The sequence below is a fragment of the Camarhynchus parvulus genome, chromosome 4 (genome assembly GCF_901933205.1).
Source record: "Camarhynchus parvulus chromosome 4, STF_HiC, whole genome shotgun sequence".
Lineage (NCBI taxonomy): Eukaryota > Metazoa > Chordata > Aves > Passeriformes > Thraupidae > Camarhynchus > Camarhynchus parvulus.
Genome location: NC_044574.1, coordinates 60,948,056 through 60,964,737, shown reverse-complemented (window position 1 = coordinate 60,964,737; position 16,682 = coordinate 60,948,056). Strand labels below are relative to the sequence as shown.

The window sequence follows — 16,682 nt, the reverse complement described above, 5'->3', positions numbered from 1 at the left end:
CCTTTGAGACAGAATAACCTGCTGGAGATATTTCCTCTCCTGTAGAGATTCCTGGCAGCTGGGATGAGGGAAGCAGTGCCTGCAGGTAGAACTATTAGGGTGAGGCATAGAAGTCGCTGGTTTAGACTGGTGCTGGTGGAAAATGGGGAAAATAGGAAGATTGTCTGTTGGTGGACAAAGATTCAGATCAGGAGCTTTCTGTTCTTGTTGAAGTTGAGCAATACTCTAAAGAACAGAAAAAACTTTCAAACAGGTCTTGAACTTGAAGGCCCGCAAATGATCATGATCTTACTGCATAAAGCATTATTTTAGCACAGGACCATGACACACAGATATGCTAATGTGTGTGAGCTATTTGATGGATAATCTAAGTTTGTCTCACTCTTGTCTCATCCTTCATGTCAATATCTGTTTTTATTGAGTAAAACTAAGCAGATATGAGCACTTGATTGTAAACCATTGCATGAGGTGCCAGTTTTTCTTCTCTTTCCTGCTAATCACTGTCATCCAATACAGTCTTAAACAGTTCCTGGAGGCCTATAATATAATACAAAATAGTTATGCTAATCTGGGTTTATGCTAACTATTTAGTCAAAGGATGTGTTGCTAACTCTTATGAATCCTCTTCAAATAGGCAAAATGTAGAGATTATATACCTCTGTTTTCTCTCTTTTCTATATCAGTATTAAAAAATATATTCATATCCATATATGAATGGTATGATAAGGTATATGGATACAATATGTATATGGATGCTGAAGTCCACAGCTAACAACTCGGTACGGCCTGCAAAGAGGAGCCTTAGTTCCTTGAAAGCCTGCCATGAAATAAAGCTCCACCAAGCTATAGAACTGTGTGATTCTCAATACCCTAATAATCCCTCTGCTTCTTCAGCCTGTGTTCTTCATTAGGGCTCGGGGACAATTTAATGATACAAATTCTGAGTCATATATAGACTTGCCAATTTACATTAATAGCTTGAAAAATCATTTGAGAGCTACTCATTTTCTCCAATTAGCCAGTAAATCAGTGAATGTAGTAGAAAGAACAGAGTATGAAATATAATCTGTTTAGTGATAATTTCTCATTCTGACTTTATATTATAGCAGTAAACATCTTGCAGTACACATTTGTGGGGGTAATGAAATTGGAATATTCTGTTCTCACCATGAATACTCTGATGAAACCATTGTTTGGAAATGAATGTTATATATCATTACACAATTAATTTTGATTTTTCAGATGATGCACCAAATCTAAACATACAGACAGAGCATGATTGCACAGCTGAGCTTAATAGGAAAGAAAAATGTAGTTCATTTCTCCTTTTCCATGTCACAGTCAGTATTCTTCCTTTAATTCTGAACAGTATGGGATCATAAGCTGAATGGAAATTTATTGAAATAAACAGTGCCCATCACTGGCCCAATAAACTTGCAGAGTCCCATTCCACGTGCTAAGGGGAGAGGTCAGTCTCCCTTGCAGTATGGCTATGGAGAATCATTTCCCATGGGTACAGCAGCAGACACTTGGGGATAGTGAAACAAAAGCTAAGGGAAAATGTTTTCTTTAGTTTGGGCAGCTATGGGATTTTGAGCTTTGACACATCTCTAGAAGCCGAATAGAGAGCTGCTCTTAGGAACTAAAAGGTGAGAAACTGGGAAGGGGATTTTAGATTGACAAAAGGAAAGGAAGTGAAGGGAAGGGTCTGTTTTTTGTGAGCATTTCCATTCAGGAAGTGCAGGACTGGCTGAGAGAGAGAAACTCGCTGTGGAGGAGACAGATCACAGAAACCATGTGGGGCTGGAGGAAGATGGAACACCTGGGCTTCAGTGGCCAGGGGAGAAGGAAGGGCTCCAGGAGGGCTAGCACTTAATCCCACTGGGCACAGCTCTGCCAAGGGGAGCAGGCATATTGGGAATCCTAAAATAGGAGTTTCCTGGCCAAGGGCCAGGACTGTTGCAGTTGGGGACACTGCAATTAGAAGCTCTGAAACCAGAGCTTCACTGAAAGCACACTGAGAAAGCAGACTTCTCCCTGCCAGCAGACAAAGTCAGGCTTGACCTTGCCAGGGGGAGAAATTCAGAGAATGTTTTCCAGCATGTCTGGTAAAGGCAGTTTTGCACGTAGCTCTTAGCATGTTGTAATTCCCAAGATGAGCCAGATTTCAACAAAATACATACAGTAGTTTCAGACTATAAAGAAAACCTGAAGGAAAACAAAGATACTATGACTTTCTGTGTGAGAATTTTCTTTCTCCTTATTTCTGTAATTTCAGGTGTGATTAGCACAAGTATGATAGAATGGGCACACTCCTCTGGATCTCTGTGTAGAAAAACATTAAGTATTTCATGGTATTAAAAGGTCATGAAGTCATGTACGTGTTGTTTATAGTCTCCTAATCCAGGATTTATTGTCCTAGTTCTGCTCCAGAACTAGGGACTTGAGTTGATTAAAAAAATTAGATTCTTCAAAGCTTTTAAGCAAATTGATTTACTGTGGCTGGAAAATTGTCATATTCACCCAATTCAGTCAGTATGATCCTTGTAATATTCCAAGCTAGAAAGATTTTACAAGTGGCATGTATTACATTTGAAGGATTAGACTTTGCCATGAAAATGCTGATGAGGTGAGTGGAAAATTACTATAAGTTATCCCTTCTAGTTTACCACGTTGGTTCTTTCCAGAGTGGGAAGGAGAGCTGAAACAGTGAGCCAGCTTGGTTACCTGCAGGCTCCTCTGTGCTGTTCCCTACAACTGCAGTGGAAAAGAAGCCAATCTGTTCATAATTCCCTCTGCCAGCTCTTGCCTCTGCCTCTTGTTCACCTTCCCAGTTACTCGGTGAACAGCCTTCCATCATTTTATGTTATGATGGGATCCCTTATCTCCCCCTCCCTGTTAAGAGGTGTCTGAGGAGCAGCTGGGAGACCAGAGCTCCCTGACTCCCCACTTCTGCCCCAGAGGGGACATGGCAGAGTCTGGCTCTGTGTGCTTCCAGTTTGCTGCCTGGTCTTGGCAGTGATTTGGGAAGAGGAAGCTTCCCATCAGCCTGACCTTATTGTTAAGAGGCTTTTCTTGGTGTCTTACCTGAATTTTCCCTCCAGCAGCCTTGTAAACTTTGCTTTTTTGTTTTAGTTGTCATGGATATGCAGAACATTAAAGACTGTTTTCCTTTGCTTCGACCTTTCCATCCAGAACACTATGATTTATTAGCCTTTTCTCAAGGAAAGATAGCTTCCCTAAGGAGATACATTTTTATGCCAGTGCAAGGGTTTTCTTTATTACAGCAGAATGAGCTCCTTGACCAGTGACCAGTCTCTGGAAGACTTCTGTGACCTCTAGGGCCTTTTTTGCAGAATTCTTGTCTTACTTGTCATTCCCTGTGTGGATAGTTTATTTTTCCAGCAGTAGACAGACGCTTGTGTTTGTCCCTACTAAATTACCTTTCCAGGTCTTTTGACCATGGTTTCAAATGATGATCCTGTGATGTGATGGACTTGCAGACTATGTTGGTCATACTATCTGTGACTATAATGAGTCCATCATTTGAATAATTTCTGAGAATACTGGATAATAACTGACTCCTGTGCAAAGCCACTCAAAATACATCTCCCCAGTTTTGGCACTGAACTGCTGTTAAGTGTTCTCTGGATGCCATTTTTTAATTCTGTGTCCCAGGATTGTCAATGGAAATGCCAGGATATTATGCCAAGCACCATTCAAATATTTGCTACAACTTTTATGGCAGATATCATACAACATCCACAACATAAATTAGGTTTATTGCTTGAAAAGTCCTCTACATTTGTAAACACAGAGGGAGGTTGTAAAGACATCAGTTCTACCATCTCTGTGTTATCTAGTGACTGAAAAATGAGATTTTATTTCATTAGGAAATTATTGAAATGCCTCCACAGCAGGTTTCCTAGAAAGAATAATGTTGGCTTCCCTGAAACAAGGTTTTTGATTATCATTGTATTTGTTTTGATTCTGATTGCTTGTGTGAATGCACAACCCTGTCATTCAGTGTGACAGCACACAAGATAATAAAAAATCAAATAAATTGCATGTTTGAAGTCTGGTTTATGGTTTATTTTTTAGCTAAAAGTGACATTTCAAGCCAGAAGATTTTGTCCTCTTATGTTACATAGTAATGTACAGAATATTGAAGAATTTTCTAAGGTCTTCTTAGAAATCCTAAAAATTCTTATAAATTATTGATCAGGCAGACAGCTGAATTCCATGCCTCTCTTTCATCAAGATTTTGTAGGTAATTAATTACAATTGTCTTCATTAAATTACTTTATTGCAAAGAAAGAATTAACATTTCTACCGTAGGCTGATAGATTTAGAATAATTTTTTAAATTACATTTTATTAAGAGCAAATTATTTTAATAAATTCAGGTCATTTTAATGTAAGTTTTTAATTAAATGATAACTGGACCTGCTGTATGGTCAGAAATGCAGCTGTTCCTTAGCAAGGCTGAGTTCCTTTATGTTGGATGCTTTGCAATGTTTTATGTATTAGAAGTTTTTCATAGTATGTTAAGCTTTTCTACTGAGCTTGTCAGAAGGTATGGGCTTCATGGTCTCCAGGGGATGATGTCTTTGCTTAAGCAAATGTAATAAATGGAGGAAACTCTTGCTTTTCTGTCAGCTTTCATAAAACTTTATTGCCAGCTTTACATCCCTGAGCATTGTCAAGGAATAGCTGTATTAATAATTAGTGTGTCCATTGCTTCCTTAAAATATGTCAGAAGAAAATGAGTGTGAAAGCATGGAGAGTTCTGTGGGTTTAAATGGCATTGAACATGACTGTATTAAGGGAAAAATACAAGGTTGTTCTTTTTACATTCAGTTACAAGAATACAAATGCATTTTTAGCTGTGTATCCACTTGTGGTTCGTTATTGTTGGTACCTATCATTTCAACGTGACATTATTTTCTCCTGTCCTTCCTAGAATGGCTTTACTCCTTTGTACATGGCAGCTCAAGAGAACCACATTGAGGTGGTGAAATATCTCCTGGAGAATGGAGCCAACCAAAGCACAGCTACCGAGGTGAGGGGGTTTTCTCACATTTTTCTTTGCCTGTGCATTCAGATCACTTGAATTCAGAACTGTGTGGGCTGTCTCCAGAGGGCTTGTCTGTGTCAATTGGCATCAACAGGTCGTTGTTAGCAAGCTTTGTTTTAGAATCACAGATTTGTTTAGGTTGAAAAAGACCTCTAGATGGAGTCCAACCATGAACCCATCGCCTGAGTCTTGGGATTTCAGTTGAATTCAGAAGTGGTGAGGCCCTCTGTAGTGCTGGGTTCACAGAACCATTTGGGAGGTCACCTACTCCAGCCTCTTGCTGCTGTTCCCTTAAGTTACACTGATTCTGAGGCTCTCCTGTGATGTGGTGTAACTTGTGAGTGTTCATTATTGGCTGTGAGTGGTGTAAACTGGAAACCAAATGGCTAACAAGGATTGCATCAGCGAGCTTGGCAGGCTGTTGTCTTCATGGACGCTTCATTTCTACTGCTGGGCCACGTGGGTGTAAATAGGCAGAAGGATGATATTAACTGGGAATATGGATTGTAAACCTGCAGTAACTCCTCTGCAAGCAGGAGAGACACCTAAGTTGGAGAGAGGAGACTCCATCTCCAGAGGAACTGAATCCAACGAGCTTCCTTCCAAATATGAGGGGGTTTAGGGGCAAAGGAGAAAACTCCTTAGTCATTAGGACTATGCTCATCTTGTTTCCTCTTTCTGCCAAATGTTCTTTATTCCAGCCAAGGGAGTGAGTGAACAGGCTCTGTGCTGCAAAGTGTGTCATCTTCCTGTTTGTTCTATGGATGTGACATGTGAAGTAGCTATAGCAAAATCCCTCTCTGGCCAGAGCTTTTGTTCCTGTTTATTGTTTTCTCTAGTCTGTTCAGAAGCATTCCCTTTCTGGATTGCCTTCACAAGTGGATCAATTCAAAATGCTGGTGCATTTATGCTCCCTCTCCTTCCCTTCAAACCTGTCAGTGTTAACAGCTGTCTTACTGTCCCTCCTCTCAGTGGGTACTGTACTATTTGATGACAGCTCATAAAATAATCCCCTCATAGATGTGGTGATCACATTACATGTCAGCTTTCTGAAACACAAAATCCCATATGATTGCCAGGCAACGAGGCAGAAACACAGTCCTTGTGAAGGAGCCAGGTGGAACTCGGGCTCGCCAATGAGCCCAGCCCTGCTGCAGCCCACAGTCACCTGCTGGCAGCCAGCTCCCAGCAGCTTCTGCTGGCTGGGAATTCATTCAGTTTGCAGGAATTGAGAGGGTGAGATGGCTATAATTCATGTGGCCTCTGTTTGCAGACATTGACAGAACACACACTATAGTGTCATTTTGTATAAGAGGCAGAGAGGAGAAAAAAGAAAATATATTCCTACTCTGACCCTGAATCCAAATTTGTCTTGTGCCTTCAGAAAGATCCGTTTTCACTTTGTAGCTTGTAAAGTAAAGGCTGTTGATCTCTTTGCTGCTTAACTAGGTCAGTTTTAGGTTCAGGTACTGCTGAGGGGGTGGTTTCCATGATTGTGTGAGTGTTCCTGAAGGGAGGCCTGAGCCACCATCACTTTCATATGTGCCCAGAGTTCACCTCATGAATAGGATGAAGAAATAGTACATTCAGTAAGGTGGGATGACAGCCTGAACTGTGGATGTCACTCAAATACAGGGAGAAGGTCCTTCTGTTTAGCATCAAAGAGTGGCCCTCCTCATGGGAGGTGAGGACATGAAAAGCTGTCTCCAAGATTTGGTCAGCCATGCTTTCCAGAGGCAATAGGAGGGGGAATGCAGAAAGAGTTCTGTCCTTCTAGAGGAGGGTGCATGATGAAATGGTGCAAATCAAATGGATGAACTTATCTTTGAAGCCTTGAAACTTGCCCTGCCTTTGGATGCATTTCATTTCCTCTCACACTTCTATACGTGCAGATAAAAAAGGAGAGTAAGGGTGAGCTCGGTTTCAGAGTCTCTAATCCAGGATTTGTTCTCATGTTCCCAGAGGCAAAAGGCAAATGCATTAAGCCATTTCAACACCTTATGTAGCCCCAATCTCAGAATAATCTTTACAGTTCAGCTGTTTTGTCAGCTGTTCCCCCCTTTTTAATTCACTGTACAGAATTTAATCTCTATTACAGGCAGACCCCACAGCAGTATCGCTGTTACAATGCACCTACCCACAGCTCGATGCAAAAGGGAGAGAAAGTTATTAGATTACTGAGGGGAAAAATTGCCTTGGCAATTCTTCAGATGTTTCTTTCAACGTATGTTAGCTCTCATTCCTTCCTAACTTGGCCTTTATTCTTCTCTCATCTTTCCATATTTCTATTCCAAAGCAAAGCTGTCCCATCTCTCATGTAGTTACAGAGCACCTGTGCTTGGGGAGGATGCATGACCAGAGCAAGGGTTCAGTTTGAAATCAGAACGAAATATCTGGTAGCCTGTACTACTTCAGCGAGGAGAGCAAGCTGCTATCTTGTTATCATGGATTTTAAAGCCCTGGCCATCCCAGGCACATGTGGAGGAGCAAGACAATTTTAAACTAATTTAGAAACAAACCTAAAACTATGACAAGCAAAGATTTACTTTCTGATTTTCTTTTTAAAAGAAACATAAATAATGTGAAGTTTTGCTCCCTCAAATCACGCTCCTAAACATGATCTGGATTTCTTGAACTTGCGGTTCATGTGTAACTTTGAACAGGAACAGCAGCAAACTCATTTGATACACTTCCTTTTTGCAGAGATGTGAGATATTCATAAACATATTGTCTCTATATTTTTCACATTGACACAGTTCAATGCTCAGTGAATTTGCCAAAAAATTGCTAAAGATATGCTTTGTAGCCCATTTTAAGATGAGAAGTAATTAAGAGAGATGCTGTAGAATGATTCTTTGCTTGCACTTGACTTAAAAAAAAAGATTACTTTGAAATGTGAAAGATCTTTCAAAGCATTTCAAATATTGGAAAGCCTTTTGAAGGTGTTTGAAAGAGTTAAAATATGTTGTGCCTCCAATCTCATGTCCCTGGAGATGGAGTGCAGAGGTGGAAAACAGCTGGGAACATGCTCCCCGGGTTGGTGTGCGCGAAGGGCGCGGTGCAGCTCCCCGCGGCTGTCCGGCCATGCTGAGCACCCCTTGTTTGCTGCCCCCAGGACGGTTTCACTCCTCTGGCTGTGGCACTGCAGCAGGGACACAACCAGGCTGTGGCCATCCTGCTGGAGAACGACACCAAGGGCAAGGTGCGGCTGCCCGCACTGCACATTGCCGCCAGGAAGGACGACACCAAGTCGGCGGCGCTGCTGCTGCAGAACGACCACAATGCCGATGTGCAGTCCAAGGTAACGGGGCAGGCTCCGGGCCCGGGGACAGCACCTCGAATCTCTGCATCGTAATGGGAAAACGGAACTGCTCTGGTGGGGAAGGACAACTTGCTCCACCAGCATCACCAGTAATACTTATAAGTTTGCAGTGTTAAGCTGCACAGTAATTACAAAGTGCTCATTTTTTCACTTTTTAGTTATGCCTTCCATTTCTTTGGTAACCAGATTTTTCTCATTATTTGCAAACCAGAAGCCACTGGAACGGAAGCAGAATCACTGCTTCCCTATTAAGTAGGATATTGGTTTATTGCCCACGGGAGCATAGGTTGTGTTTAAAGTTAATGCATGCTTGAATGGCTTTTCTCATAATTAACAGCATAACTCATTTCAGAAAAAGCAACATAGTTCTTCGTTTTGCGGCCAGTCTTTAATATTGTTCCTCTTTTTCCCAAACCATGCTGCATCAGATGATGGTGAATAGGACGACTGAGGTACCGACATGAACAATTTTTAATTACTCTTTCTGTTACTTATGATTATTTTCACTGCTCTTTGCCAATATTTCCTTATTCGTTAGCAATAGAAGTGAAGATATTACTCTTTTTTTAATACATAGAAATTTCTGACTCAAAACCTCCTATTTTTATTCATCCTTTGTCTTAGAATTTCTTTTTACCTCTGTCAGTATTGAAGGACGTTTTTGAGAATTCACATCAGTCCAAAGGAGTTTGAAGCAAGTAATGGAGCTAAGAGGATAAAGATGCTTTTTTAGCTCAATTTCATTAATTATGAAAATGCACTCACTTGGCGTAACTACATCTGGGTGTCTGGCTCAGCCAGAATAATGGTAAAATTAATTTTCTGTCTCTTAAAATAATAAGCATAATCAAATTCCCCAGGGTAAAAACTTGTTCAGGGCATCTGCTTATTTTTACCATTCTTCCTATTACAATCTTTTCCATAAAGTTTTGCAAAGCCCTCAGGGACAGTACATACTCAGAATTTACGTGCAGTAATAACATGTTTCTTATATGGATTTTACTTCAACTAAAAATCACGGGGTTGATTGGCTTGGACTGGGATTTTCCCAAAAGATCATTGCCACTTTCCGGAGAAAGAAAAAGTTCCAAGGATGAGATTGTTGTTTCAATACCTGCTTTTGAATAATGGAGTTTCTCTCCTGGGGGAGGGAATGAATTATGGATGCACGTGCCCACGGGAAGGTGCTTCCCTCTTGGTGTGTGCATACATGAACAGGCTGCCAGGAGGCAGCAGTGATGTGAACTGAAGTGTGACAGCTTCCCTGGGCACCTGCTCCATGGGGCATGATCTTCCCTAAGGGAAAGGGCAAGGGCTACTGCAGTGCCTGCAGAAGGAGGGCAGCACGTGCTCACATTTCTTTGTTCCAGGAGTAGCTTAAAATGGTGGTTTGGATACTGAGAGGCAGAAAACCCAGCTGAGAGCATGCTGTAGTCAAGAAACCAGAAGTATTCCTCCCTTTCTATAACTATCAGCAAGATCCAATCAAATCAGTGTAAAGCTCTTCAGGGAAACCTCAAAAGCAAGGCCCTTTCTGCTTGAATTACTTATGAGAAGAAAAGCTTGCTCTCTGTCCTAGTTTCTGAAAATTTAATCTTTTTTCATGTTGTTGTCAAGAGATTGTACATCTCATAGCTGGAGCAGGTTTCACCTTCTAGTATTCAAAACACAATAAGTAAAATGTGGGGTTTTTTATTTATGGATTGCGAAGTTTCTTCAGCTCCTTTGCAATCCAAATTGTATATCAATAATTTTGATTCTTTTACTATGCTACTAAGTAGTTTCTCATGTAAACCAAACTCTTTAATTACATTTTGAATAATTACTGCTTTTGAAAAACAAAAACAAAAAACCAAAAGCCCAATAGGAAATATGTTGCCCATATTTCTATTTCTAAGAGGAGTAAAATAAGAGTCCAACAACTTTTGTGATAATTTTTCGAACCCCAATAAATATACCCAGCCTAAAAGACCCATGTTGCTTCCAAATGGTAATAAGGGACTTGCTTTATTTTCTTTAAGGATGGCTAATACATTAATATTTCCTGTGATGAAAACTGATCTTATTGGCCACTGATGCAGGGGGCTGAGTTGGAGAATGAAAGAATGAAGCACTTTTGATAATCTCCCACCTGTAAACTGGCCTCTCTGCCCAAAAGGCTGTGCTCTAGAATTCACAGTCTGGATAAAATTGCCACGATGTGTTAGTTGGGCAGCATTTTGAACTCAGGCTCTAGTTCAGTTGCTGACTCTGTGTGAGAAGATGTGTGTAATGAGGGCTGTTTCCCTTTGTAGAGCGGCTTCACCCCTCTGCACATCGCCGCGCATTACGGCAACGTCAACGTGGCCACGCTGCTGCTCAACCGCGGAGCTGCTGTCGACTTCACCGCCAGGGTATGGACTCACCCCTTCACCTGCCTGCTTCTAGTGGCCTTCAGAAATGGGGGGGTTTCTTTGGGTAACTCTGAGGCAAGAGCTGAGTGAAGAAAGGAGCAAAGCAATGCTGAAGTTCTGCTGGGATCAAAGATGTCTTTTTTGCAGTAATTCTGAAAGGTTGTCTCTCTGCAATGCCTTGGAGGCCTTGGGAGTTGTGTAACAGCCAGTATTCCCAGCTGGAGGAAGCAGGATCCTTTGGCAGCTCCAGAAAGCTGATGCTCTTATAATGTGTCAGCTCCCTGTGGCTTTTCTGTTTGTTAGATGTACTCTGGAAATTGATGTAGGATTGATTGGCTTTTTTGGTATTCAATATTTGCTATACTGCTTGAATTCCATGTTTTCACATATTACTATTTTTCAAAACCAGAAAATAAAGTATGTAGCTGTTATACAGATTCAACAGTAAAAGAACTAATTAATCATGACTACTCTTTCATAGTAAACAACTGCAGAGTTACATGGTCCAGTCTCTTTGCTGTTACACATTATGTAGTTTGACATGAAAACTTCTGGTAATCTCAACCCAGCTTCCAGGTCACAAGTTTGCTGTTTGATTTTGCCAGACACGCTTTGAATTACCTCAGGGTTCTGCCTTCCAGACTGATTCCCTCCTGCTTCCAATCTGGAGTAGCTGCTAATATTACCTCTTGCCTCACCCAAAGTGTTTTCAAGGACTTTCAGCCTACACAGCCTACACAGCCTACCACTCCTTTATGCTCTTGGCACTACACAAGAAGGTTCCTTTGTGTAGGAGTGACGCATTTGTGTCCTCTGTGTACGTTGCAGTGATTGAAATGCTTCAGTGTTTTGTGACTATTGGCTCATTGGGACTCTGATACATGTTTGTGTATTTGTCTGGCCCTGGGGCTGTGATGTTTGCTGCTTGGGCAGATGCGCTGCTTCCTTCATTCAAGGACCCCAAAACAATGGAGAAGGACTCTTGCTTAGGAAGGAATTACTAACTCTAGCTTATATGGTGTGTGCCTAGCTCTGATGCTCTAGCACATTCTTGTTTATTCTCTACAACGTGATGGTCTCATTTTTTGTGATCTGAACCCAAATTCACCCCCATTGCACACCTTCAGATCCATCCAGCTCATCGTTTGTTCTTTTCATGGTGTAGAATGGAATCACCCCACTGCATGTGGCTTCCAAAAGGGGAAACACAAACATGGTGAAGCTCTTGTTGGATCGCGGAGGGCAGATCGATGCCAAAACCAGGGTGAGTCTTTCTATTCCCTGAATATGATATTGTCCCTTCTGGGGAAGGGACTGGGATTTTCTCCTTGCTTGCTTTTGGGGATTTTTTGTGTTTTTATTTTATGTAGACTGTTTTCTAGGGTATCAGACTCAAGAACAGTTGGTATTAGTGACAGTAGGAGGCAGAAATGCTATTTCCTTTAGTCTCCTGTATAACCTGCCTACGTCATACAAGAAAAAGCTGATGAAACGGATGGTTTTCAGGGAATAAGCCTGTTAGTTGATCCAACTTGACATGACACAGCACATGTGATGCAGAGCAAAAGGAAATGGAAGGTCTGGACTCATCTAAGCCTTTCAGTCCCCTGACCCCTAAATGTGCACGCTAGTTGCAGTATGCCCTGTGGAAGCTCTACTGAGCTCAGTCCATTTTTATTGGAGACCTGATACAGAGGCAAGCAACCTCCTCAGAGCCACATGTCTCTTCCTCAGACAAAGTATGGGGTAACAATTAGGGGACTCTCACTGGCTTCCTTCTCCCTGTTGTCCTGTTGAAATGTCACATCATCTCTCTGGCCTTTATTTATGGGTGATTTCACAGTCATTCAGGGCAAAAAACCCATCATTTTATATGGGCAGGGTTAAATATTTCAAATGGGATTTTGGAATCACCTGGGAAAACATTGTCATTTATTCAGACTGAGCTGCACAGGGCTCCTTCTTAGGAGCTGCTGGTATTTAGGCAGCTGGTCTGCAAAATTACATGTCCAAGAGATGAAGAGCGTTTTAGAACACGAAGTTTATAGCTGGACATTAGAATTTTTGTTTAACCTAATAGGAAGGTAGAAGATATTACAGACAGCTACCCTTGGGGTTGATTCAATCTCTTTAGTTACTTGGATTTTAATTACATCAACCATTTGTTGCTTCATAAACTTTGAAGACCTGTCATGATTATTGTGAACTCTGTATGTGATTGTGATTTGGTTTCTGATTATGAAATGATATCTCACTATTTTTCTTTTATTTTTTAAAAACTCCTGCTGATGGAAAAAGCTATCTCTCAGGCAGATGTACAGCAAATTACCCCTGCTCACATTTTCCACAATAAACACCTAAATCTCGTGGAGAAGAGGCATGAAATGCTAATAATACCTTTCAGTCAGGATATTCCACATGCCCCTGAGCATGTCATACAGAAATAGTTCATCTGACCTTTGGAATGGCAGTATTGAATTCACCTATTTCCTGTTGAGTATTTGGATATTGTTCTAGACAAGTTGACACAGATGATTGTGAGGGATGTTTTGGGTTTTAAGAGGTCAAAGTCTTTCCCCATCCCTCCTCAGCCGCAAAGGTTGAGCGCAGTTGTGAATGAATGTGAGAGAGCAGGATTTGCCCAGCGTAGGTGGGAGGGACCAATTTTAGATTTGTCTCATTGTCTCTGCTCCCTGCCCTGTGTCAGCTGCTACATGGGCTCAAAATGTCAGTACAAAGATGTCCCTGAAAACCCATACAGGTATCCTAAGGCACACATATTCCAGCTTGCACAGGCTCCCTCTTCCTGTCACTTTCACCTTCTGCCTCTTGCCTGCTCCAGGGCTCGTGGTGGCAGCCGATGGGCTGCGCCTCATGGTGGGGAAGATTCCAGAGCTTTGGTTTTGCTGTCCATGCTTTGTGTCAGCTGTTGATGTTATCTGGGTGTGTCTCTCTTCTCCCTGTGCTCTGTCCACTCATCTCGAGTGCCTGGCTCTGGCTGTGAGTCCGCACGGTGTGAGGAGGCGGGATGTGCTCTGTCCCTGGCGCACAGACCCCGCCTGCCCCGCTGCAGTACTAACACACCTTGCCTTCCCTGCTGCCTTCCCTCGGCTCCCCAGGAGCTCCTGCAGCCTTCCAGCAGGTCGTAGTCACTGCAAAACAGAGGAATTAAAATGCTGCGGTGTTTCACTGCCAAGTTCTTGTGCTCCACACCACATCAAAATAGACGCTTCAGTTAAAGCAGCCCTCGCTGCTTTCGTTCTGTTTATTTTTAGCTTGCTTTGTTACATGACATCTGACGCTGCATAAATTAGGAAGCAAAAACTTATTTTAGGGGATTGCAGATGAGCTTCAGTACTTCAGGTTTGCAAAGTTAATCTGTGAAAGCTTTCTATGTTTGAAAATGTTCCATTGGAATGATTCTTTAGGAGCCCCTGTGTTGTCTAAAAATACAAATTAAAATGTCTATTCCTCAAAAGGAGTAAATGATGCATGTGTACTGCTGTTCCATAGTTAATGCAGCATGTCAAAGGAAAGCTCTGCTTTCTGCAGGAATAAGTATTTTTATTTTCTATACATTTCAGAATGTGTTTGCTGAAATTTTATGGCATTTCTCACAAAGCCATAAAAATGTAGACATACTGGTAAATCTCTTGACACAGTTACATATTTTAAAATAATATTTTACTTTTTTTTTGCAAGTCCTACCATTTTTCTCAGTCAAGTCCTAAGTTTTTAAAATGTGAAATTTAATTTCTTTTATATTATATCCAAAGCAGAAATGGAAACTCCATTCTTAAATACAATAATAGGATACTTCTATTACTACTATCTGTTAGAAATATTATTATAATATTATATAATAACAAAATATAATCTTTAACAGTAGATAATTATTATATGATAATAAAATACTAAAATATTATTTTAACATATATTATTATATAATATCTGGTATATGCTTTGCAACTTCCATTTATATACAAGCCTTCTCTGGACTTTTGTTCATGAAATAATTAATGGGTAAAATTACCTATCCTAAAATATTTCACATTCAAGGTTTTACTCAAGCCTATATTATCTTAACATTTTCTTACAGTAGTAACAATTTACGTGGCATAATTTTATTTAAAATTTTAATATTTCACCAAAATTCCAACTCATGCAGATTCTGATGATTAGTTAGAGTTAGGGGGTCAGAGAAATTGTGCAGAAATTTGTCCTCTGAAAGGTGGTGGAAAGTTTAATTTATGCTTAATTCACTGTCAGGTGATCAAGGGTAGCATGGCAATTACCAGTTCTCACTTTGAGGGAAGGAAAGCATTTACAGTCTTCCTGGCACACACTAAGGATTCTTACAGGGAATTACTGTCAGAATTTAAAAGCAATTTTAGCATGGCCAAAATACATGTATTTCTATAAAAAGGAGTCCTCATATAATAGAATCATAACAGTGTGCACCTTCAGAATGTGGAAATGTTGCTGGCTATTACAAGGTTTTAGGAATATCCTTTCTGAATGCGGCTTTTGTATTATCTCTATAATCTCTCTCTGTAGATTGTATGGGGAAAAAAACAAGAATATGAGATTTTTTAGTTGTGCATGCTTTTTTTCTCTTGAAATGCAGTTTAATTCACAGGGTTTCATCACCTTACTGGAATTTCCATTTTTGTGGGAGTAAGCAAACACCCTTCAGAGGGGGAGGAACACTCTCACCTGTCTCAACCGCTGAAGCTGTCACACATTTTGTCATCTTCGTATTCAATCTTGCCAACATTGAAATTAGATTTTTGTTGCTCTGGGACTTTTCTTAAGTCTCCTCTTGCAGGTTTTCATCCTGAATATTTACAGTTGAATAAAATGCATGGAATGAAGGAGAGCATCCAGTCTTGGAAGGGCAAGCTTATTGTGTGGGACAGTAAGTGTGCTGTGTGCCAGCAGTGTGGCAGCTGGAGCAGGGATAGGCATGGCAATGGTGGAATAAGGTCTGGGGCACCATTGTAGTTGGAGAAGGGCCACAGAAAGGAGGAGCTCAGCTGGAGCTCAGAGGAGTGGCAGGTCACTCATGGAGATGAACAGTACCAATAGGAAAACAAAAGGAAGGAAACTGTGGGCAGCACAGCTCAGATTTGGTTGGTTTGGGGTTTTTTTGTGGGGGATGTGCTTCAGACACACCTTAACACTCATTCTGGAAACCTACTGAGATATTATTACTAATAAATCTCCTTTTGTACATCTGTGTCCTGACAAAATAGGCTTGGCTCTGCTATTTCCACATGGGAGTGGTAACCATTGCAGCAGGATCCTGGGCCCGCCTTGGCACTGTGCTCTGTACAGTGTTTGCTCCTGCAGTAATACTGCTGTGACACTTTCTCCTCATCTTCTTACATGCACAGAGCACTAATAATTCATTGGCAGCTTTTGCTGTTCCTAAAGCCATGTCATATTATAAATATCTAATCGCAATGCAGAGATTTCCTATAAAAAATTTAGTGGCTCCATATAATGTTCACAAGGGAGTAGGAAGGGCTGTTGTATGAATTGTCTAAGCAACTTATCTAGAAAATTACTGTTATTTGGAGTTACTTATGTTGTTATCTTAATACTCAAACAAGCACATTTTATATTTTTGCTGTATTTTTCAAATTTGTGCTGTGAATGGCGACCTGGAAGAATACTTTACAGCATGTTTAATTATGCCAAGAGCTTAAAGCAAGAGGGAGACTCGCCTTGTTCATTTTTAAAGAGATTAGATTTAGTCGTAATGAAAAATGAACAAATTAAAATCCCTTTTTTTGTCAAGAAAATTTAGACAATTTTGCATATTTGGCATATGAAATACTAAAACTTAACTTCACCCTTATGAAAATGAGAACATGCAACTGCAGTTT

The 16,682-nt window shown here is 40.8% G+C and overlaps 1 protein-coding gene across 37 annotated transcripts in view; it reads left to right on the top strand.

The window, feature by feature from the left end:
* The window catches only part of ANK2 (ankyrin 2), a 254,369-nt gene that overhangs the window by 152,349 nt on the left and 85,338 nt on the right, over positions 1–16,682 (top strand). For 33 of the 37 annotated variants that reach the window (XM_030947228.1, XM_030947254.1, XM_030947247.1 and 30 more), the window contains 5 exons: positions 4,963–5,061; positions 8,192–8,377; positions 8,827–8,850; positions 10,693–10,791; positions 11,957–12,055. In XM_030947228.1, the coding sequence (XP_030803088.1) occupies positions 4,963–5,061; positions 8,192–8,377; positions 8,827–8,850; positions 10,693–10,791; positions 11,957–12,055 (507 nt within the window). The remainder of the gene's footprint in view (positions 1–4,962; positions 5,062–8,191; positions 8,378–8,826; positions 8,851–10,692; positions 10,792–11,956; positions 12,056–16,682) is intronic. The other 4 variants (XM_030947239.1, XM_030947253.1, XM_030947238.1 and 1 more) reach the window with 1 other exon arrangement.